Raw genomic sequence first — 22,085 nt, 5'->3', positions numbered from 1 at the left:
AAATAAGTACATATAAATGGTTCAAACGACATTTATTGTATAGATAGCCAAACTTCATTTATTCATTCACTTTAAAAAACAAAAAACAAAATACAAACAAATAAACAAAGCAAAACAATAAACTGACAATTATATACACATTTACTTTATTTATTTACTTTATTTATTTATTTATTTATTTATTTATTTATCTAGACACACTAGGCTTCAAGGCTGAAGCTGTTGCCAAGGAAGGCCGTCCTGTTTACCTTGACATGCAAGCCACTAGTCCAATGGACCCTCGTGTGCTGGATGCAATGTTGCCTTACATGACCGAATTGTACGGCAATCCTCACTCTAGAACCCACCCTTATGGCTGGGAGTCCGAAAAGGCTGTCGATGCAGCACGTGAAGAGGTTGCAAAGTTGATTGGCGCTGATCCCAAGGAAATTATCTTTACTTCTGGAGCTACCGAGTCCAACAATCTTAGCATCAAAGGTGTTGCTCGCTTCTACAAAAACAAAAAGCGTCATTTAATCACTACCCTGATTGTAAGTAATATTTCTCTTTGGATTTCCAAATTTAGAAGAGCTTAAATTAAATTTCTCCTTCTCCTTCTCTCAATCTCAATCTCTCAATCTCTCACCCTCTCACTCTCACTGTGTGTGGATGTTGATTGGGGTTTGTGCTTTGATTTTGATTATTAATACAACGCAATACATCTTGATTTTAATTCAATTGCAATTCAATCTAACCCAATTAAAATCGATTAAAATGAATTCGGTTATTTTGTTCATTAGGAACACAAATGTGTCCTTGATTCTTGCCGTGTTCTGCAAGAAGAAGGATTCGAGGTAACTTACCTTCCTGTCCAGTCCAATGGCTTGGTGGATCTTAAGTTGCTCGAAGAAGCCATTCGTCCCGACACTGCCCTGGTCTCAATCATGACTGTCAACAACGAGATCGGTGTCTTACAGCCTGTTGCCGAAATCGGTGCTATCTGCAAGGCCAAAAAGGTCTTTTTCCACACCGATGCTGCACAGGCAGTCGGCAAGGTTCCCATGGACGTCAATTCGATGAACATTGACTTGATGAGCATTTCTGGTCACAAATTGTACGGCCCAAAGGGAATTGGAGCCGTGTACGTTCGTCGCCGGCCACGTGTCAGAATCGACGCCATCCAGAGTGGTGGTGGTCAGGAACGTGGTATTCGAAGTGGAACTGTGCCCACCATGCTTACTGTAGGCTTGGGTGAGGCCTGTCGTGTGGCACGCGAGGAGATGGAGGTAAGAATATATATACAGAAATTTGTTTTATTAGTAGTAGTATTAGTAGTGGTGGTGGATAGTGTCAGTGATGAATCGTGTTCGTCGCACGGTAAAAATAACGCCAATGTGAACGAAGAAAGGATTCAAAAAAAGAGATTATTGAAAGGGTTCGATCTCGGTTGAATTCTTTCATAATCTTAATTTCCTACAGTCTTTGTCAGGATCCATTGTGCAGGGGTTCTGAGACACTTTAAGCATATACAAATACAATACAATACATATGCATATGCATATACAAATGTCCAAATTTACTAATACATATATATTAAAAATAATCATAATTATAGTATGATCATAAGCACATCTCTGCTCTTTCTCAGCGCCTGATCGATGGTATTAATGAAAGAATTCCCGAAGTAACCCGTAACGGAGATCCTTTCAAGAGTTACCCAGGTAAATAATATATAATGTATAGCCTTTTTTTTGTATAAAAGAAAGAAAGTATTCTAACAACAAACAATTATGACTTAAGGATGTGTCAACTTGTCCTTTGCCTACGTCGAGGGTGAATCGTTGTTGATGGCTCTCAAGGACATTGCCTTGTCTTCTGGATCCGCCTGTACATCTGCTTCATTAGAACCTTCTTATGTACTCCGTGCTCTAGGTGCTGATGATGAGCAGGCTCATAGTTCTATTAGATTTGGTATCGGACGATTCACTACTCAAGAAGAGGTTGATTTTGTTATCCAGCGTGTGAGCCAACATGTTGGAAAGTTGAGAGATATGTCTCCACTTTGGGAAATGGTAAGCTTTTTTAAACAAATATGTTTCTTATATATAAATGAGTGAATGAGCTTGGTTATTAAACTATCCTTATTTATGTATAATAGGTTCAGGAGGGTATCGATCTCAAGTCTATCAAGTGGGCTGAACATTAAACAGACAAACCAAAGAACCTGTCCAATCTCATAAAGGAGAATAGCCAATCTTAGTTTTTCTAATCATTTATCCTTTCCCGCCCTTTCTGTTTCTGTCTATCCTTCATCTTGTTTCTTTGCCTATACTTTTGTGTATTCCAACTTATTCTTCAACCAAAACAATATTAATAATAAAAATAATATAAAATAATGATAATAATAAGAATTAACAATAGATTTTAATCGTTTAATATTTGTGTATGTGAAAGAATGAGAATAAATAAATAAATAAATTAGAATTTGAATAGACCTGCTATAATACTAATAACCATCATTTTGTGCTTTGGCCGTCACGACGCGGACAACCCGGCGTAAGGTTGCAACCCAAATTTGCTGCTCTGCTAGTGACCTCGTCCTGACCACATGGCGGCGGCGCATGGATATCGACCCTGCAGATACACTAGTCGCCGCAGGATTGGAAAGAATGGCTATGCTATCCAATGAATGCTCAGGTGGCATCGAGATTTCGAATCCAAATGCCATCGGAGCAGGCACACCGTTGATGTTCTCTTCCGGTTGTTGTTTACGTCCAAACAGCGATTGAAAACTGGCCGGCTTCTTGACTTCTGCCATCCGGGTAGCCAATTGCTTGGTCAGGAGTTTAATTTCCGCCTTGACCAACGGGAGGGTCTCTTTATAGACTATCTTGTTGTCTTTCTTATCTTTGCGCCGACTGACAATCAGCATGTCATTGTAGAGGAAGTAGAGCCTGGTGTCAGTAACCAAACTTGGCTCGGTCAGATCGATCTTGACCATTGTACCCTGTAGCAGTAAACGCCGGGTCGGTGTGACATGGGCAGGACAATGTAAAAGTGTGCGGAAGACTTGAAGTACAGAAAGGTGATTGAGGCGATCTTGAATCCTGTTGTTGATATCATTATTCTCAGTATTATTTAAATTTAAATTTAAATTTAAATTTATATATATATACATATATATATATGTATATTTTTGGGGATGGTTGAATGCTTGTGTACTTGTTTTTTTTTGTAAACACAAATTTGAGGTTACTCACATCTCTTTCCAGTCAACCTCACGTGCCTGGAAAGCATGAGCTATCCTCAGAAGGCCGAGGTAGTCGGGGTGACATGGTTCGGTATAATATACAAGTTGACCAAGGGAACGTGCATAAGCTCCGGGCTGTAACAGCGGTGATTTGAAGTAGGTGAGGATGTCACGAAGAGGAGGGTTGAACTCTGCTGTCCAGCTCTGTAAAAGTCATGAATAGATAGAGATATCTTGGAAGTCAGATAAAGCAACAACCAGTGCAAATTGTCTTTGGCTTAGACCAAGGCAACAACAATGTTTATTTGTCTATTTATTTTCTTTTTTGTTTTACCTCCATGAGTTTTACAAATGGCGCGGTTTTCAAGAGGATATCGAGTGTAACGATTTTATTGGTGTAGTTGTTTAAAAGGGTTTCGTAATAGGCAGTACGGTCGTACTAGAATGAATATTTATATACAAAATATAATAAAACACAATAAAGAGGTTGAATATGTGTGTATCGAGAAAATTACAAAAAAAGTAAAAGAAATTACCAGTCGACTAAAGATGTCTGAAAGAAGTTGGGTAGGACCCCAGATTTGCAACCTAAATTGAAGAAATAGACAATTAAATTAACTTTATTGAATAGTTTGATCAAGAATAATGATAGTAATAATGCTTTATAACAATAAAGCATATTATATGCATTTGTAATGGTATTGGTATCATTAGTATTCTCACCTTTCGCTCAAGTCTTTGTGAAATGATTTGTGAATACTTGTAATCTCAGACAAATCTCGAAGCAATATTTCGACATCTTGGATAGTATTTGGTGATTTACGGGTCAGTAATTCGCGATTATTAGGCATTTCGCACCACAATTGGGTTCTGGTGGCATAGATGTCTAGGAGAGTGCCCAAATCGCTGATGTACTGCGTTTCAGTATCTAATAATGTCTGAACAGCCTGCTGTTTTTTTGCTACATTTCTTGCAGTGTCTACAACCTGCTCTTCTTCAAGATGAGTGTTACACATATGTGCATGTTTATTATATTTTTTTATTTTATTTCTCACCATAACCTGAAGTTTCATCTTCGGTCTCAAATGACTCGTAGAGATCGTCAATAATCGAGAAATCATCCAATAGTTGAGTGTAGGCAGGTGGAGTGATGAAAGAAAGTGCGTGTGGATCTTGCCAGTGATAATCAGATCCTACTGCTTCGTCCTGTGTACTGGCTCCACTGCTACTGGTATGAATCGACATGGTTGTGGTCTGCCATAGTGATAGTTCATTGTATTTACGTTCGGCACTTTCCATTTATAAAGTATACGTAAAATATAGAGAAGTAAAAAAAGAAGAAGAAAGTCTTTGACAAAAAAAAAGAAGAAAAAAAAAAAGAAGATCAATTTAAATGAAGAAGCTTGTAATTTTTATTTTATTTCCAAAAATAAGATTTTATATATATTTTTTATTATTATTATTATATATATATATTGGCTTGTGGCCTGTTTGACAATCAAGAAAGTATAAATTTATATATAAAAAGTAAGGCGGAATTTAATACAGTTGTAACAAGATTCAGAATAGAAGCGAAGGTGAGAATGAGAGAGATGTTGGGTAGATTGGTGTGTTTAAATCGATAATTGTTAAATAAAGAAATGTGCTGCACTGTATTGCACTGCACTGCACTGTACTGCACTCCAATATAATGTAATGAAATAGCTATACTTATATATAAAAGAAAGACGCCAGGAAGAAATGAAGGAAGGAGGTAAAATAATTATCAGTAAAATTACCATATACTCAATTATTAAGTCATATGGCCAGCTTGTGGATATTCAAACAATCAAACATAATACAAGATCAAGACCAAAAATAAGAATTCATCCAAGGCAATGAAGGACAAGTAAAGCAAAGTGCATGTGTGTATTAAATCGAATTAATCCCAAATATATAAAAAAAACGAAAGAGCTTATCTTTGTACATTGAATCTTATATACTCACAACCACAAGACACAAAAGGAAATCTTGTCCAAATCATTCACGCAGTACAAACTGCGCTCAATTTTGTAGATACACACACATATTTGTACTTGGATTCCATGAATCATTGGTATATCTAGACTTCTGCCAAAGTAAAATAGGAATGACTTCTTTAAATTCCTCTTCATTGTTTTCTTAATTTCACTTGTCAAAATCACTTTTAAAAGCATTGAAAAAATAATAAAAAAATATTAAAATTTAATACCTGGTAATATCGCCACAGGTTCTCTTCATCAGATCTATGCGATTTTCAATAGACCTACAATACATCTCGCACACTTCAAACCTGTATTTTCTTCTATTCTTCCATAGATTACCATGTCCACCTTCTCAAGGGCAGTCAAGTCCCATACCCTTGCCCTTACAATCGGACCCAAATAAGCCTAGATATTCTCAAGAGGATCGAGATATCTGAACTATTTGGTAGTCATGCCATTATTGGCACGTTACGGACCTTTCTTTTTTCAGCACTCGGCGAGTTTTGACCTATGGCAAGGAGTGTTTTCTTCCTGAGAAACGAAATCCCTGTCATATATTTAATTTAGATAGCCATAGGATGGGATCAATTTTCTTTCCAAGAAGTGTATATATCCAAATTGATCTAGGCCCATTAATGATGGTTTTTGGAGGGTTCACTTCTCCTGCTCATACACAGATCATAGACCGTCATTGAGTTACTTATAAGATGTATTCTGGGCACAATACAATTAGCTTTGTATTTCTTCAGAGGAACGCACCAAATTCCAAGATTTCCATCCTTTTAAAAAAAAACATGAATCAGGACCCATCACTCCGGATCACACGATCCCATCGTTGATTGATTTGCTTGGAGTGAGGATTAAACATTAATTATTTATTCTTGGGTACTTCGGATAGCATTGGATCGATAACAGCATGACAAGAAGACATTTCGATTTTACGAATCCCTTTACGGACAGTATTCTTGGAAACGTAATTCCCAATCACGTTTCTCATGGCGATTGTAAGTTCTCCAAGTGTAGTCTTGGGATTCTTTTTAATTTCGTTTTTGAGATGGCCTAAATCCCTTTCCCCCAAAATCGCCTGACGTCCTTTGCGCTTTACTGTTAATGCTGTGCCGTTCTGTTTCCATCTTTTGACTGTTCTATGTACAGTTGTCAAAGGTATGCCTGTTTTCTCCGAAATGGCGGTTAATGATACATCTTGAAGAGCACCACCGACAATAAGCCCTTTTTCATAATCTGATATCTCCTTCCGTTTATTAAAAGTATCTTTATTGATTTCTTGAGACATTTTGTAAGATTCGAAAGAGAAAAGGCGTTTTTGTTTTTTCTTTAATGCATAGTTGCACTTTTTTTTTAAAGATCATTTACTATGTTGAGTTTGAAAATCATTCCGTTACTTCTTGTAAGGGTTTGTATATGAAGTGGGCGGCGTTATAAATTCAAAGAAAAAGGCGAAATCTGTAACAACTGTAAGCTCCGGTTAGCTTGTTACAATTTTACAGGTAAAAAAATGGAAACAAGTTAGGGCAGGAATCAATTGGACTATTGTTTATATATTACTGATTATATCTTATTTTTTACTTGTTTATTATACTCTTAGTTATGTAACTACCCTTGACTACGTTTTACTATTATTAATACCAGCAAGACCAAAATAACTAGTCATAAATACACGCATAAAGGGAAAAAGAAAACCAGTAACATCAGAAGGTAGAACGCCTTTCTTGATACAAACCGTTGTATAAATCGAGATTCTGAACCGGTTTGCTGAATTGGGCTGTAAACAAGATATATTTTTCTGAGTTTGCAAAACCTATAAAAAATAAAAGATTGTGTTTTTTACCAACGGTTTTCTTTAGTAAAAAACACAAACAATTTAATACTTGGGATGATAAAGATATGAAAGCTCTGTGTTTTTTCTTATTTTAAATAAGCTTTTTGTCTGAATTTAATTTCTTTATTTTATTTTTCCAAAAGAAGTAAGCTGTGCATAAAAAAATAATTTTGATTCGTTTAAAACATTCAACAGCATTGTCTGGATTTAAAGCGCTTAAATATTGTATAAAGTGATTGGTTAATATTTTTATGGAGATGAAAAAGAACGAAGAAGAGAAAGAGAACTTGACGTGCATTGTATATATCTACAGTTTTTCACTATTCCTGTTGCCACTGTAGATGTTATCGCCCCCCCCCTTATTGGTACCTTTGATACTACAGTTGTTACTGACAGTAATGCTACTGTTGCTTTTCTATAATCTACTGTAACTCTAAAAGAAAAAAAAAGCGAAAAAAAAGAAAGGCTCAAGTGACTTGTATTAAAGACCAACAGATTGATCGTAACCAAGAAAATGTATAGAAGTACAAGATTTCTTTATTTCGTGTGATTAATTTTTATACTACATTGTATTACAACTATCGCTAACATTTATGCCACGACTACACGCTTTTCTCGGCTCAGAATTCATTGCTTCTGGTGCAAGCACTGAATTTGGTGGATTCATTAGAAAGATTACGGAATCTAAAAGCAAAGCTGTAATAGACATTGAACAAAAACGAAATGACCTTGAGCTGAGATAATATATATATATACATATATTACTGGAATTCTTCTTCTACTTCTTCTTTTCTTGTAGGAAGAGCATTCCCATGTTCAGCATGAACTTAAGCTCTTGGCTGCCAAGATGAGTCATCCTGATGTCTCATCAGTAAGTCCATCTCTGTTTTTTTTACTAGAGCCTCATAATAATAGCATAAATTTATGGGCGTGTATCTATATAAATATATCTTTATATATAAGGCCAAAATGAAAGACTATTTGATTTGTCTTGTCCATTGTGCTATGCTGGGATATTCCGTAGAATTTGGAGTTATTTATGCCATCATGACTACTCAAAGTGGCGAGACTTTAGGACAGAGACGTACAGGTAGAGTAGATCATAGAAAAAAAAATTTATTAAAGAAGAAAAAGTAAAAGTCCAATTATGAAGCAGTATAGTCAGACTCATCTAGTTTTTTTTTGGTATTTAGGTTATTTAGCTTGTGCACTGTTTCTTGAGCACGATCCTTCACTTGGAATAATGTTGATAAATACATTACAACGAGTAAGATTCATCTATTTGCCAATAAAGTACAATAAGATACGACTCAATCTACACAAAACACGCACAGAAATAAGTATCTGTATATATAATATATATAGATAAATTACTATTAAGATTTTCTGCCCTGAAAAAAAAAACTAAAGTAACATAAAATAAAAATAAAGGACCTCAAAAGCCAGCAATATCTTGATCGATGTGCCGCATTAAATGCCATTGGATATTTGCAATTACCTGAGATGGAAGATAATCTTTTACAAGCTACAGTAGCATGTCTTGCCTATCCAAAGTAAGCACTAATTCAATAAGTCTATTATTATTACTATTTTCTCTTTTTTTAAAAAAAGGGGGAAGGCATATACAAGTAAAAAATAATAATAATATTGAGTTTTATATGTATATTATTTATCTATTTAACAGGCAAATAGTAAGGAAAAAAGCATTGTTGGCTTTGCTGTGCTTTTACCAACGATCTCCTCAACTACTGAGTCAAATCGATGGATACCTAAAAGAAGCATTGGAAGACAAGGATCCAAGTGTTGTATTTGCAGCCCTATCAGTGTGGAAGGTCATTTTGAAGGTAATACATATTATATACACTATATTATCACTAATATCATTTGGTAAATATCTAGAATCGTGCAAGTGAGTACACAGATGTGCTGCCCACGTTTTATCGGATCTTTCGACAAATATTGGAGAACAGACTTCATCGTTCATTTATCTACCACGGAGTATTGGCACCTTGGGCCCAGATTCACTTGCTAGACATCATCCAATCTTATTACAAGGCAAATGCTGGGTAAAGTACTACAAGTCGATTTGTGCCATAATAATATTGGATAAATTAATATCAAATGATAATATTATTTTAAAAGAAAGAAAGAAAGAAAACACATCTATATAGACGTATGCACAGAAACACAGAAACTGATATAATGTACCACCTTGGTATCTGATTTAGGTCAATTGAGGAAATAAATGCCATTGTAATGAATTGCTTGAGCAATGCGGAAAGAAGAGTAGATGCTGCCTACGGTATATTTTGGTTTTTTGAAACAATCTATAGATTACGACTACGATTACGATTACGACTTCAATCAAAAGATTATACTTATTAGTACAATTATTACTACTATGTTCTGTTCTGCTATGTTCTATTTTAGCGATTATCTTGTCTTGCACCCGAGTTCTTGGTACAACAGAAAGAAATAACGAGATCCAACAATTGTCGCGTGTTATTGATAGGTTTCTCGAGGCTGGGAATCACAATATGAAGTATCTCGGTCTCTTGTGCCTTGAAGCTCTTGACAAGAGTGTGTGGACCCAGGAATGGTTAAACGGAGGTGTGGTGGCAAACAATCTCCTGGTCGGTGTCGAAGATGACACACTTGTATTCAAGAGCTTGGATATATTGAATGCAATTGCAAATCAGGACTCGCTCCAACGAATCCAAAACAAAATTAAAAATGCATTGGAAACACAGGCACCTAAACACATCCGAGAGCGGATTGCCTATTGGTACCTTGACGCAATCTATCTATATCCTTTTCTATGCGTAATCTTTTTTTTTCGCTCACTAACTCATTCACTTGTTCACTCGAATCTTTTCGAGAACAAGAGAGAGAGAGAGATATGTAGTGTGCGCGTGTACACACGCATATTCTTATTTGCGGCAGTGTAACCCATTTACTGGTTCCGTTAATCCTTGACTCTTATATATTTCTTTTTTTGGTACTTTACCCATTGTGAAGTAAGCCCGTGGTACATTAGCACAAAAATAGACATTTTGGCAGCAACACAAACAGACCTGGATACTGCAGTAGTAGAGTCCCACTGCAAAGCAATCAAGAAAGGTAGACCAGATAATCAGTTGTGCATTTAGAATCATTACCATTATACAAATTTTGGGCACACAAACATATTCTCTATATATATCTCTCTTTTTTTTGTAGCCATGGAAACCGACACTGAACCATTTTCTATACTTGAACACGGTGTGCATAGCTTGTTTGGGATAATAAAAAGATCCCCAAGTACACCTTTAGCTTTGTGTCTTGTTCAACTGGCATGCGAGGTAAAGCAAAATAATAATAATTAAAGCTGGTCTGAGGGTTGTTGTCCAAATGCACATCAAATTTTCCTAAATTGGTTATTAGTATCATATTTTTCGTTTTACCTTTTATATATATAAGTATATATATATATATATATTTCATCATATAACTTTAAAATAATAATAATAATAGTATTAACTATATACTTAATATTATGTAAGATGATAGGGGAGTACGCATACGCGGATCATTCCTTTAATGACATAACAGCTATGAAACACATGCAGAAATGGATAGGGTTTATCAAAGGTAGTACTGCAATTATTATTAACACTACAGATGCTACTGCTACTGCTACTGCTACTGTTGCTGTTGCTATTGCTGAGACTAGAGTTTCAACGCTAAAAAATTAAACTATAAAACTATAAAAAAAAATGTGCTGATGGTTGTGTACTTTAATGTAATCTACCAGACGATGTGTTACAAATAATTGGGTTACAAGCAATCAAGCAGTGTATTAAACGATCAAAAACATGGTTACCCGGGCTTGAGTCTATATTGAATGAATGTAGAGTATCACCAATACTCGAAAAACAAGAGGTAAGCCTTATATATATATTATTTATTTTCTTATGAGTGCCATTAAATTATTGACATCCAACTTCTTTAATATTTTTATTCTTCTTTGTTATATAAAGCTTGCTTTAGATTTGCTAGGATTTATTGAAGATGATACATTTAAGAGATCTGTTGAAGAGGTTTATCCAACATCCTCCCAGCCGACAATTAAGATTTCGGCTAACCCTAATAGACCGTCTTTGAGTCGGTTTGAGGACCCTGGTAAGATAACAGCCTGGTGAATAAAGGGAGAATGAAAAAAAAAGAAGGAAAGAAGAAATGAAATGAAATGAAATGACAGACTAAATTATATTATGGGATACACACATATGCATACATATGAAAATAAGAAATTCGTGGTACGGCTTCAAATCTGACCGATATCAAGTACCAGCAGTCAGCCTTGCCCCAGAAGACTGCTCAGGCTGTTAAACCTCGGAAGCAGGTGCAACCACAGGCACAATTAAAATCACAATCGGCAAAAGGTTTCGAGTCTTCGTTTGATCGTATACCAAAGAGAGACAAGACCCACTCTAGGTAATATTCACCAGAGTTGGTACCCGGTGGTTGTAGAAAAAATATTAAGGCTTGATAACCTTTCAATTTTTTTCTTTCTTTCTTTCTTTAGCACTTTGAGTTCATTTGTACCAGCAGCTGGTTATCAACAATTTCCACTACAAAGTAAACCACATTAAGTTTTGATTATTATTATTATTGGTGCTTGTACTAACTGTGTACGCGTGTGCGTGTGTTACAATAGTCAAAGAGGTAAGATTCCAAGTCATTTGTAAAATTTGATATGACTAATCTGCAATTCTCACAGAATTCAATGATAGCCAGTCTTTTGGCTCTTGAACTAGCTGACGATGATGATACCGATGCTAATGAAGAAGAAGAGAAAGACAGATATGATGATTATAATTATGAAGAAGAAAAAGAAACCAAGGGTAAAAATTCGATTTCTACAGAGGAATTTGGAGCAGCTTGGGTGGAATACGAGTTTGAAGAAAAGAGGGACATCGATTGTGGCTTGAGCAAGGAGGGTCAGTTTGAAGGCCTTTGTGAAGAATTGGATTTGGAAAAGGTAGAATTGATTGGCAACGAATTGATTGCCTCGGATGGTTTGGGCGGGCCGGTTTTGGTGCATGTGGCGATGGAACCTAAAGGGATTGTACAAATAACTGCCCGTGCGCCTTCTGCACTTGATCTCAGTTTGTTTATGCGACGCTACATTGGACAAAACTCAATAACTTAATATCTCTGTGTGTATTATGTCTACATATCTGTATTCCTAATTGACTATTGGGAAACGTCATTTTATATATATATATTTAATATACACATATAAAATAAATTCAACAATTACGGAATAAATTATACCGAGAAAAGAAAGAAAAAAGAAAGACAGACCCTCACACACAAACACATGAACCTTGGATAAGGTTATCAAAATAACCAATGTTGAAATTAACAAAAAGGAAATACTTTATGAATATATGTATAATATATGTGCGCTATGTATAATATATGTATTTGTATTGAATTGTTTTTTTTAAAAAGAAAGAGAGTATTTATAATATTGAAAGATGCCATGCCAAGAAATAATAGTAATAGTAATAGTAATATAATAATAATATATAGGTAGAAAGAAATGTTAAAGAGAGATAAATATAAGGAAAGATAAAGAGAGGTAGAATTGAAACAATGCTTTTCTTTTCTTTTAGTAAAAAGGCAAAGACAGGTTCTTAAGATCGCACCTTTCTTCGATCAGCATAGATATCTGTGCTAGCCTACAATAGAGTGATAAGATTTTCTTAGTAGGTAAATTTGTGATTAAAGATCATTCTGGCAATAGAACTTACTGTGGTTGAAGGAGGGTCTGGACCCACGGATGCCGTACTTCCTTGTGGAGTCTCGACAGTATCGGGGGCATTCAAACATGATTGAATCAAGTTCTTGCCTTCAGGTTTTGTGACCAATGGCTGGAGTTTTGGAGTTGTAAATGTGTATACCAGACCTGTTTCGGAAACAACCAGGAGAAGGACCTGGGTTCCTGTGAGAGTACTGAGCTCATAAGCCTACAATTGAATCATGGTTAAGACAAAAGAATAATAGCAGTAATATTTATTTGATTATTTGAAAAGGAAAGGAGGGGATGAAATTAACAACAACAACATTAATAGCAGCAGCAATATGATAAAATAAGGAGAAGTTAAAAACATGTTTTATTTTTTAATTTTCTTACCTTTTTCATGATACCAGCCTTTCTCTTGGAGAAGGTGATATGACGTCTGGTCTTGTCTTCAATATACTCAATCTTAATCTTACGGCGTCCAGAACGCTTGTTTGGTTTCTTGTCACTCTCATCTGAATCATCATCCTCGCCGGCACCTTGACCATTATCAATGATAACATCCGAGGCAGGTGCTTGGTGCTGTCTCGGGTCAGGCAGGGGATTTGCAGAAGGGATGGCATTATTGGGATTGTAGCGTATGTTGAGAGGCTGAGAGTGATGAATTGATTGTGGTTGAGGTTGTTGAGGATGAGGATGATGAAGAATCTGTTGCTGTGGATGTTGCTGTTGCTGGTGGTGTTGTTGCTGTTGATGATGCTGCTGCTGCTGTTGCTGCTGCTGTTGATGTTGATGTTGTTGATGTTGTTGTTGTTGATGCTGCTGCTGCTGTTGTTGTTGTTGCTGTGCCATCATATAGGCTTGGGAAGGAGGGGTGTAGTAGTTTGATGATTGCATGACAGATTGTTGCTTGATTTAGTAAGGAAAATCAATAGAAAAATCCAAAAACAATAAAAAGGGCTTCGAGGTTGGAAGGGCGATCGATAAATAGGAAATCACAGATAATAAATGTTGACAAAAAAGCGTATTATACTTGATTTGGGATTTCACAAAAGGGCTTTTGGGAGAGAGGAAAGGAAAGGGGTGTGAAATAGGTAGAGAAACTAAAAAAGGGTTTATACGCAGTTTTCAAATAAATAAATAAATAAATAAATAAATAATTTTTATTATTATTATGAACTCACAACTCATTAACTCCAAAACCCTCACTGGCTTTGCTTTTTTTTTCACGTTGCATACCTCGCTGTTACACTGTCGTAGTTTTGCCCTACAACGTGATCGGCCATTTCCTCCCTGCTTTTATTTTTATTTTATATTATATTATATTATATTATATATATATATTAATAATAATATAAAGATCATTACAGCTTTTATGTAGCAACGCACACACACACAATTACATATATATATGTACATATAAAAATCTGTATATGTAAATGGATATAGATATAGATATACTTCTTTAATCATACATCCTTAAAGGGATAAATACTCCAGCCAATAATAAGAGCAGTAATAATCAATAGTAAGAGCAAGACCTTCTTTTTTTTTTCTTTTTACCTTCTTTGTTTTGATTTTTTTTCTTTTGTTTCAACAGCCACAAAAAAATCCAGGCCTTTTTTTTTATAATTATATCACAGTCTATTTTTCTTTTTATTCTTTTTTATTGTCATTATAATTGGTATCAAAAAAGGGATTATATCAGCTGTAATTGTAGAATGAGATTGCCATAAACTTCGCTTTAGACTGCCAGATTCTTCCATCACATATCCATTAAGAGATTTATAGTCTGGGATCATTCCGTCTTTTGAGCATAAAAATAGGCTTTATGAGGTCTTTTATGTTGGTATTGGTGTTTGGTTCATCAAACTAGATTTGTCGCAAGGTGGCACTGGCCAGTTGGGAGTATCACCATAAGTCCTATCAAGGTCATTTGTGCAATCTTTCTATGCAGTGATTGGCGCCATGGCTGAGCTTGACCGGGGAGCTTGTGAGTTTCCAATCTGGGTCCCATTGGTAGGCTGCCTATTAAATGTAGACACACACACTCTCTCACTCTCTCACTCACTCACTCACCCACACACACACCCACACACACATACTCACACACTCACAGCACATATAATTATAATTATATATATATATATAAATAATTATATACATATTTATACATATAAAAAGAATATACGCACGCAGATGTGCCCACAGACACAAACACAGACAACACATAAAAAGGAAAGATACTTATTAATTAATGAATTTGTTGCTATGGAAACTATAAGCGAAAAATGCAACAAATTGATAAAAAGGAGAAAGAGAATTTGTTACCGTGGAAACCAAGATGTACATATCCTTCTCCCTCTCTCCCTCTCTCTCTCTCTATCTTTATGTGTGTGATAATATATATATATATCAAAAATAGGTCATTATGAGGAAGCTCTCGATCGTGTGCCCTGATTTGACATGGCTTGTGAATACAAAGACATATGTACATCAAAGGTAATACGTGCAATAACTTTGCAATCATTGAAAATTAACTGATCCGGGAATAGAGTCATAATCATGATAATAAAGTGAAAATAAAATAAAGAATATTAATAAATAATAAATAATAAATAATAATAAAAGGTAACCTTCAAAATATTTATATATTTATATATATATACGTGTGCTATTTGTATGCAAGATTATCACCAAGCACAAGAAATTGGCCTCATCTCTCCCCCCATTGATCTTTTGGTACACCATTCCTAATCATTTATGAGATTGCAGATTACATTCATACATTGATATATTGGCTTATTGGCTCATTTGGTTATTAAATCTAATTTGGCAAACAGAATGGGTGACCAACAATATTTCTTCTTTTTTTGGGTTTTTTTTTACCACTGGACATTCTTGTCCCTATAATCCAAGAATACCCCATTGTTTTTTGGTTCTAGTTTTTCTAGACAGGTCAGTACTCCATTAATAGCCTGCTCAGCAGATAATGGTGCATTTGGACCGCCGAGATCTGTCCTTGCCCAACCAGGATGCAGGCTCACAACCGTAAAATCTTCTTTCTTTAGATGTGCGGCCCATGTCCTCGTCAACATATTCTCGGCTGCCTTGGCTACACGGTACGAAACAACCGTGCCTGTCGTGGCAAGAGACAGCGACCCAAGCGCAGATGTGACATTAACAATCTGCCGAGTCGAACGCCTCTTCAATAACGGCAGCGCTGCCTGCGTCACATTGCTAGTTCCAACCACATTTGTTTCAAACACGTACATGAAATCTTCTGGTGGGCTAATATGATTTCCAATAGAACAAAAGAAAGAAAAAAATAAAAGTAATAATAATAATAATAAGGTTAATTAACAGATTGGTTGAAAAACCTTATTAACGTACATCTCTTCAATGGACAATCCCTTTATTCCATGATTTCCGGCATTGTTGATCAGTACATCGATACCTTGTGGTACAATCTTCCCGATGTTTTCAATCGCAGCCTATCCAAATTGGTGTGAGATGGCTGAGAGAATGAAGAGAAAGAGGAGGACGAAGAGGGAATATAGTACACAGAACACTTGGCATTTTTGTGTATTTGTATATAGATGTGTATGTGGGTACTTGTTTTCTTCTTCTTAACAAAAAGAAAAAGAAAAGAAGCTTACCTTGACAGACGATGGACTAACAATGTCCATTTGAATAGCATACACAGATTTGTTATCGACTAGTTCCTGAAGTGCTTCGGAATCATCAGGCTTGCGCGCACAAGCAACCACCAAATGTCCTTTGTCAGACAGTTGCTTAACCATTTCAAGTCCAAGTCCGCGTGATGTGCCGGTAATCAGATAATTTAAAACCTTTGAAGCCATTTAATAAAACGAAACACCCAAAAATACACGTATAGAGAGTGGGAGAAATAGATGAATAAATAAAGGACAAGTTAAAGTGTAGAAGGAGAATAAGTAATTATATGTTAAAGAAAAGAGAATGAGGGGTACGTTAGCCTATATTAAGTTAATATTTTAAAGCAACCGAGGATGACGTCTGTCAAATAAAGAAGAATATCTTGAAGTGTGCATGAAATCGGAAAGATCGCTGATGAAGAGAGAAAAATGAATGAATAATACTAAAGAAAGTGTGTGTGTGTGTGTGTATAGCTGTAAGTTTAGGTGTACAGTAGATCCGTAAATGGGAAGATAATGTTCTTTGTCAATAGACGTCAATTATCTCGATTTATTTTGGCACAATGGACGATCTGATTTCTACCCGATAGCTTGGATCAATCTGTTCAAAACTCTCAGGGAAATCTTTGACCACAAGCCCACCCACAGTCCAATCACCCCTCTCACACAATCATACCTTTGTTTGATAGCTTGGTTGTTAATAAACAAAGTAGCCTGGGCTTATTATTAATGTGTTTTTCAAAGGAGTATCTCACTTCAATAAAAAGAAATAAGAATACTAAATATGGGCTCATATCAACTCTAAATGTTCCTGCGACGGTATCAAATTTATTACTATTTTCAAACAAGAGACAACGCGTCTATGGGCCGGATGACTAATAATATAAAATATTGCACTGAACTTACAAAAACGATGATAGTTTCACCGTATAATAGATACTTGTATCTATACATGTATACATGTGTACACAGTTTCATTTATTTTACAAACCTAGTTTCTCAATGGTTTCCTGCTATTTCGAATTTAAGTAATAAAATAGAAAATCTCTATTTGACATTTATATTTCATTGAAATAGGTCTAGATATATAGCCCTTCTTTGTCCTGAGTGCATACCTACAGAAAGAGCCTATAGACAACGTACCCTCGGATCTCTTTGTCGTGGGGTTATGCCCAAGAAATCTTCAAGTCGTTTATTCATATTCTTTAAAGTGAAATAAAATAAAACCAATGTCTTTTTTATTGTTCTTCAAGGTTAACAGCTTCATTGTCTAATATACTTTTCTTTTTTGAAAAAAAAAAAAAACAATTACTCTTGAAGCACAAATCTTCATAGAAAAATACAATAGAAAAGAAAGAGGTATCATAGGCAAATAAGATAAATCCATAAAGTTACTGCTACTATATAAACCTCCACCTTGTCTTTTCTCAAATCATCTTCATTTCATTCACTATTTACCATGCAGGGTACAACTCTTAGAGCTATTGGCGGGCTTGTAATTGCTATCGGAATCATCTTACAGTGTACTGTCGTGATCGGTAGCTTGGGGGGCAATGAAGCTCAGGAAACATTTTATGTTGGCAGATATTCAAGTGACGATGAGTTTCTTCAATTTGGCTTGTGGTAAGCTATCTTTTCTTTTTCTTTTTGGTTTGTGTCTCATATCATGTTTCTTTCTCTTCTCTTAGGAGCTATTGCGTTGGAATTGGGTCTAGAGTAACACGATGTGGTTCTTCTGCGAGTGATCTTTCTAGTAAGTAAATACACAAACACACATGAACGTGTGAATTTGTACCTTATTTTTTTTAAAAAAAGAAAAAGAGCCTTAAATATGTATATATACTCGTTTAGTATTCAATGGAGATTCGATAAACATTGCTATGGTAGCCACTTACCTGGAGTCAACAACCGTATTGTCGATGGCTGCAGATTGCCTTTATATTTTGAGCTTTGTGATTTCCATCATCTCAGCCCTCATCATTTTTTCTCGAAAGGACGGAAAATCATGTGTGTCTGCAACACTCCCTCTTATAACTTTCTTTGTCCTTCTTTCCAGCCTGTTGTGCTTAGTTTTGATGGGCACAGTCGTAGATTCTAAGGGCAAAAAAGACAACTTGAGCATACAACACAAAATGGGTGCTATTGTTTGGATTTCCATTAGCTCAGCCGTGTGTATATTTATTTCCGCAGGGTTCTATCTTGCAAGTCTTGTTGAAAGAAAACCATCACAGGATTTTACACAAAGAAGTAACAGGTCAGGACCAGGACTATGCCCCACTCGTTCCCAAGTAGCAAATAATGGGGGACCTAAGCTTGACTGTATAGACCATTTTCTCTATTCTATCGGGTTATTTGGACTACCCGGAGCAACAGACGACAGCGTTAGACCTCTCCGTCAAAATGCCGGCTCTTATCCCACAAGTGGTACTCCACCGGCTAGAAACCGTACCACTGCCAATACACCTACACCTAATACACCTACCACACCTACTACTCGCACATCACATGGAACACCCAATAGACCTATTCGTCGCCACAGTTCACCACCAACTAATCCGACTGGCGAGACTAGTGATGTAGACACACTTCCATCCTATCGAACCATCGACCCACTTGATCCAACTCGTAATGAGAACAGAAACACAACTCCTAGAGCTACTGAAAACACAAGTGACCAACAAAACAATCGACATGTTCATTTCTAAAAAAGATACTGAATATATAGCCAAAGCTCCTTTCTTCTTTTTTGTTTTTGTTTCTTTTTTTTTTTAAAAAAAACCATCTACTTTTATTATTATCATTCTTGTAGTCTTTTTCTCACACTCTCGCTACCACTCCCTCTGTCTATTTATCTTCCTTCCTTCTCCCTTTACTTTATATTAGAAATACTTGTATCTGGATATAATCCCTTGAAATTCTCCTATTTACATATCTTTCATTTACATTTTCATTACTTTGACCTTTGTTATTATTAGTAGTAGCAATATTACTATTACTATTGTTTCATAGAAATAATCTCAAGCTAAATAGATTCAACATTTGTACCGAGAATAAAATTTTATTTGAATTATAATTATAACAATAATCTGATTGCTTTGAAACCATTAATAAAACACCGCCTTTTTTTTAAAAAAAAAATTAATTTTATTTTTTATTTGTACTGCTTTGGTGGGTTACTATTGGGTTTGTGTTTGTGCTTGGGGTTTCTATTTTATTTATATATATATATATATATTCAAGAGGCGTTTTTATGTGTGCAAGTTTATATTAACAAGTGCGTTTCAGGGCAAACAACCATATCATCTAAAGGTACATTCTCGTAAATATTCCCTATTAAATTCTGAGGAGTTTACTAGGGATCTTATTCACCACACAGACAAAAAAAAAGGCAAAATATAAAGCACTATAAAAGAAATATTCAACTAAACATATATACAGAAAAAAAAAAAGAACAAGAGGGTAAAGTAAATATATAGAAGAGGAATTCAGCATCTTACACAGCATATCCGTGACTGCATTCATGAGTATCAAACTCTCTTTTTTTTTCTCCTAAAATGCCAGCCGTCAATTACGGATATTTATTTTACCGAAACAAACTCATATGTCTTAGTTTTAGACTTTCTTTAAAACTAACTTTGTAAAAGCTGGCTTTGGTTTATTTGTCTCTTCTTCTTGTACACAGATATATCTATTTCTGAATAGAAATACATATATTATATATATATAAATACATACATATATATACATTGACATATCAACCTTTGACATGACCTCTCGCTTTTCGCTATCTCAGGTCGCTAAACACAACACAGCAGACTCTTGTTGGGTTATTCACAACAACAAAGTATATGATGTCACAGAGTTTGTCAGTGATCATCCTGGAGGTGATGATCTGATCTTGGACTATGCCGGGAAAGATATAACGGCGATCATGAAGGATGTCATTGAACATGCTCACTCGGACGCTGCGTATGAAATTCTGGATGAATACCTGATTGGAACTCTGGATGATCATCCCGTAACCACTGCCAAGGACTTGGATCGTGATTCTCTTCATCGTCAACGCATGAAATTATTAGAGGAGGAAGAGGAAAGCAAGACTTACGTGAAGGAAGATTTCAAGCCGCTCGAGACAGACACAATAACTGATATCAAGAAAAACAACTTTTTGGATCTTCGCAAGGCACTGATTCCTCAGCTCTACAAGGCCAGATTTACAAAGGAATTCTACCTTGAACAGGTTCACAAACCTCGCTATATGCCAAACTCTGCCATTTTCTTTGGGCACCCACTTTTGGAACCATTATCAAAGACAGTGTGGTATGTGGTTCCACTTATCTGGCTGCCAGTATGTGCATACCATCTCTCCCTCTCCCTTGTATTTGGCAATCCACTACTTAGCGTATTCTCGTTTGGGTTGGGAGTTGGTATCTGGACATTGTTGGAGTATTTGCTGCACCGGTTCTTATTCCATTTGGACGACTACCTTCCTGATCATCAAATTGCCTTTTTGCTTCATTTCACTCTGCATGGATTCCACCACTATTTACCAATGGATAGGTAAGATTTTTTTATTATTATTTTCATCATCATCATCATCATCAACAACAACAACAACAACAACAACAAAAATCCCTACGCATAATAAAATAAAAATAATTCAATACTAACGACAAATATTTATATTTGTGTGTAATCTTGATATAGACTTCGTCTCGTTATGCCACCTACATTGGCTTGTCTGATTGCACTTCCTTTGTTCCGTCTCGGCCATTTTCTGTTCCCTCCCATGATGGCATACGGAGTAATTGCCGGCGGCCTGTTCGGATACGTTCTTTATGACTGCACTCACTATTATCTTCATCATGCCAAGGTCTACAAGCATCACTTTAGAGAAATGAAGAAATACCACATGGCTCACCACTACAAGAACTATGAGGATGGTTATGGTATTACTTCAAAGCTCTGGGATTATGCTTTTGGGACTGTGTTGAGTTATACCGTCTAGAATTAATACATTTCTCAATCATATGCACACACACACACACACACACACATACGCACGCATACATTATACTACTACTACTACTACTACTACTATTACTATTATTCTTATTATTATATTGCCTTTAATATTCCTTCATTTTCCCAGTTTCTCCCCTCACTTACTACCTATTTACATAAACTATATTCTCATGTCACGATTTTGGGAATTGTCGAGTATTTTATTATTTGAAAATTAAACAGTTTATAATATATATATTACTACATCTTATAAAGCACATTCAGTATTCAAGGAATTCGCAACATCACACTTTTGCTTGCGCTTGTTTTTTGGTTTGGGAGGGCGGTTTATTATAATAAAAAAAAGGCTACCACGCATTCAAAATAGTATACCCTGAACCTAAAGAATTGATACGTAAAAGGATCATAGAAAAGCCAAGTGTATGTCCACACATAACCACACACACACGCTATTGTCTATGTCTCTTGTTTAAAGGCTCATGAATAAAATAGTAATAGTAGTAGTAGTAGTAGTAGTAGT

General features: G+C 35.7%; 8 protein-coding genes across 8 annotated transcripts; 4 read left to right on the top strand and 4 right to left on the bottom strand.

The window, feature by feature from the left end:
• Nucleotides 1-254: 254 nt before the first annotated feature.
• Nucleotides 255-2,185, top strand: PHYBLDRAFT_57740 (hypothetical protein; the record flags this gene model as incomplete). The annotated part of the gene is made up of 5 exons (XM_018440248.1): nt 255-530; nt 780-1,265; nt 1,595-1,700; nt 1,780-2,051; nt 2,138-2,185. The coding sequence occupies 5 exons, from the start codon at nt 255-257 to the stop codon at nt 2,183-2,185; spliced, it is 1,188 nt and encodes a 395-aa protein (XP_018285533.1).
• A 300-nt stretch (nt 2,186-2,485) lies between these two features.
• PHYBLDRAFT_174185 (hypothetical protein) lies at nt 2,486-4,474 on the bottom strand (the record flags this gene model as incomplete). The annotated part of the gene is made up of 6 exons (XM_018437208.1): nt 2,486-3,086; nt 3,240-3,433; nt 3,564-3,668; nt 3,766-3,817; nt 3,953-4,223; nt 4,285-4,474. The coding sequence occupies 6 exons, from the start codon at nt 4,472-4,474 to the stop codon at nt 2,486-2,488; spliced, it is 1,413 nt and encodes a 470-aa protein (XP_018285532.1).
• A 1,629-nt stretch (nt 4,475-6,103) lies between these two features.
• PHYBLDRAFT_151399 (Homeodomain-like DNA binding domain-containing transcription factor) lies at nt 6,104-6,526 on the bottom strand (the record flags this gene model as incomplete). The annotated part of the gene is made up of 1 exon (XM_018432678.1): nt 6,104-6,526. The coding sequence occupies one exon, from the start codon at nt 6,524-6,526 to the stop codon at nt 6,104-6,106; it is 423 nt and encodes a 140-aa protein (XP_018285531.1).
• Nucleotides 6,527-7,665: 1,139 nt separating this feature from the next.
• Nucleotides 7,666-12,266, top strand: PHYBLDRAFT_151398 (hypothetical protein; the record flags this gene model as incomplete). The annotated part of the gene is made up of 18 exons (XM_018432677.1): nt 7,666-7,770; nt 7,872-7,943; nt 8,036-8,162; nt 8,266-8,339; nt 8,504-8,625; nt 8,757-8,916; nt 8,972-9,138; nt 9,301-9,374; nt 9,503-9,857; nt 10,110-10,192; nt 10,292-10,413; nt 10,615-10,785; nt 10,966-10,993; nt 11,102-11,233; nt 11,362-11,548; nt 11,640-11,692; nt 11,772-11,779; nt 11,835-12,266. The coding sequence occupies 18 exons, from the start codon at nt 7,666-7,668 to the stop codon at nt 12,264-12,266; spliced, it is 2,472 nt and encodes an 823-aa protein (XP_018285530.1).
• Nucleotides 12,267-12,936: 670 nt separating this feature from the next.
• Nucleotides 12,937-13,343, bottom strand: PHYBLDRAFT_104159 (MADS-box transcription factor; the record flags this gene model as incomplete). Its single annotated transcript, XM_018427821.1, has 2 exons — nt 12,937-13,089; nt 13,257-13,343. Coding segments are annotated over 2 exons (240 nt in total), but the record flags the coding sequence as incomplete, so codon positions are not given.
• A 2,405-nt stretch (nt 13,344-15,748) lies between these two features.
• PHYBLDRAFT_118385 (hypothetical protein) lies at nt 15,749-16,726 on the bottom strand (the record flags this gene model as incomplete). The annotated part of the gene is made up of 3 exons (XM_018428628.1): nt 15,749-16,154; nt 16,272-16,357; nt 16,523-16,726. The coding sequence occupies 3 exons, from the start codon at nt 16,724-16,726 to the stop codon at nt 15,749-15,751; spliced, it is 696 nt and encodes a 231-aa protein (XP_018285528.1).
• A 1,273-nt stretch (nt 16,727-17,999) lies between these two features.
• Nucleotides 18,000-19,245, top strand: PHYBLDRAFT_69356 (hypothetical protein; the record flags this gene model as incomplete). Its single annotated transcript, XM_018442083.1, has 3 exons — nt 18,000-18,163; nt 18,229-18,293; nt 18,392-19,245. 3 exons carry the CDS (start codon nt 18,000-18,002, stop codon nt 19,243-19,245), a joined length of 1,083 nt encoding a protein of 360 aa, XP_018285527.1.
• Nucleotides 19,246-20,318: 1,073 nt separating this feature from the next.
• PHYBLDRAFT_90044 (hypothetical protein) lies at nt 20,319-21,539 on the top strand (the record flags this gene model as incomplete). Its single annotated transcript, XM_018443743.1, has 2 exons — nt 20,319-21,100; nt 21,248-21,539. Coding segments are annotated over 2 exons (1,074 nt in total), but the record flags the coding sequence as incomplete, so codon positions are not given.
• Between the last annotated feature and the right edge of the window lie 546 nt (nt 21,540-22,085).

The sequence above is a fragment of the Phycomyces blakesleeanus genome, assembly GCF_001638985.1.
Source record: "Phycomyces blakesleeanus NRRL 1555(-) unplaced genomic scaffold PHYBLscaffold_29, whole genome shotgun sequence".
Lineage (NCBI taxonomy): Eukaryota > Fungi > Mucoromycota > Mucoromycetes > Mucorales > Phycomycetaceae > Phycomyces > Phycomyces blakesleeanus.
Note: the sequence above shows the minus strand (reverse complement) of the source record. Positions and strands in the feature narration are given on the sequence as shown.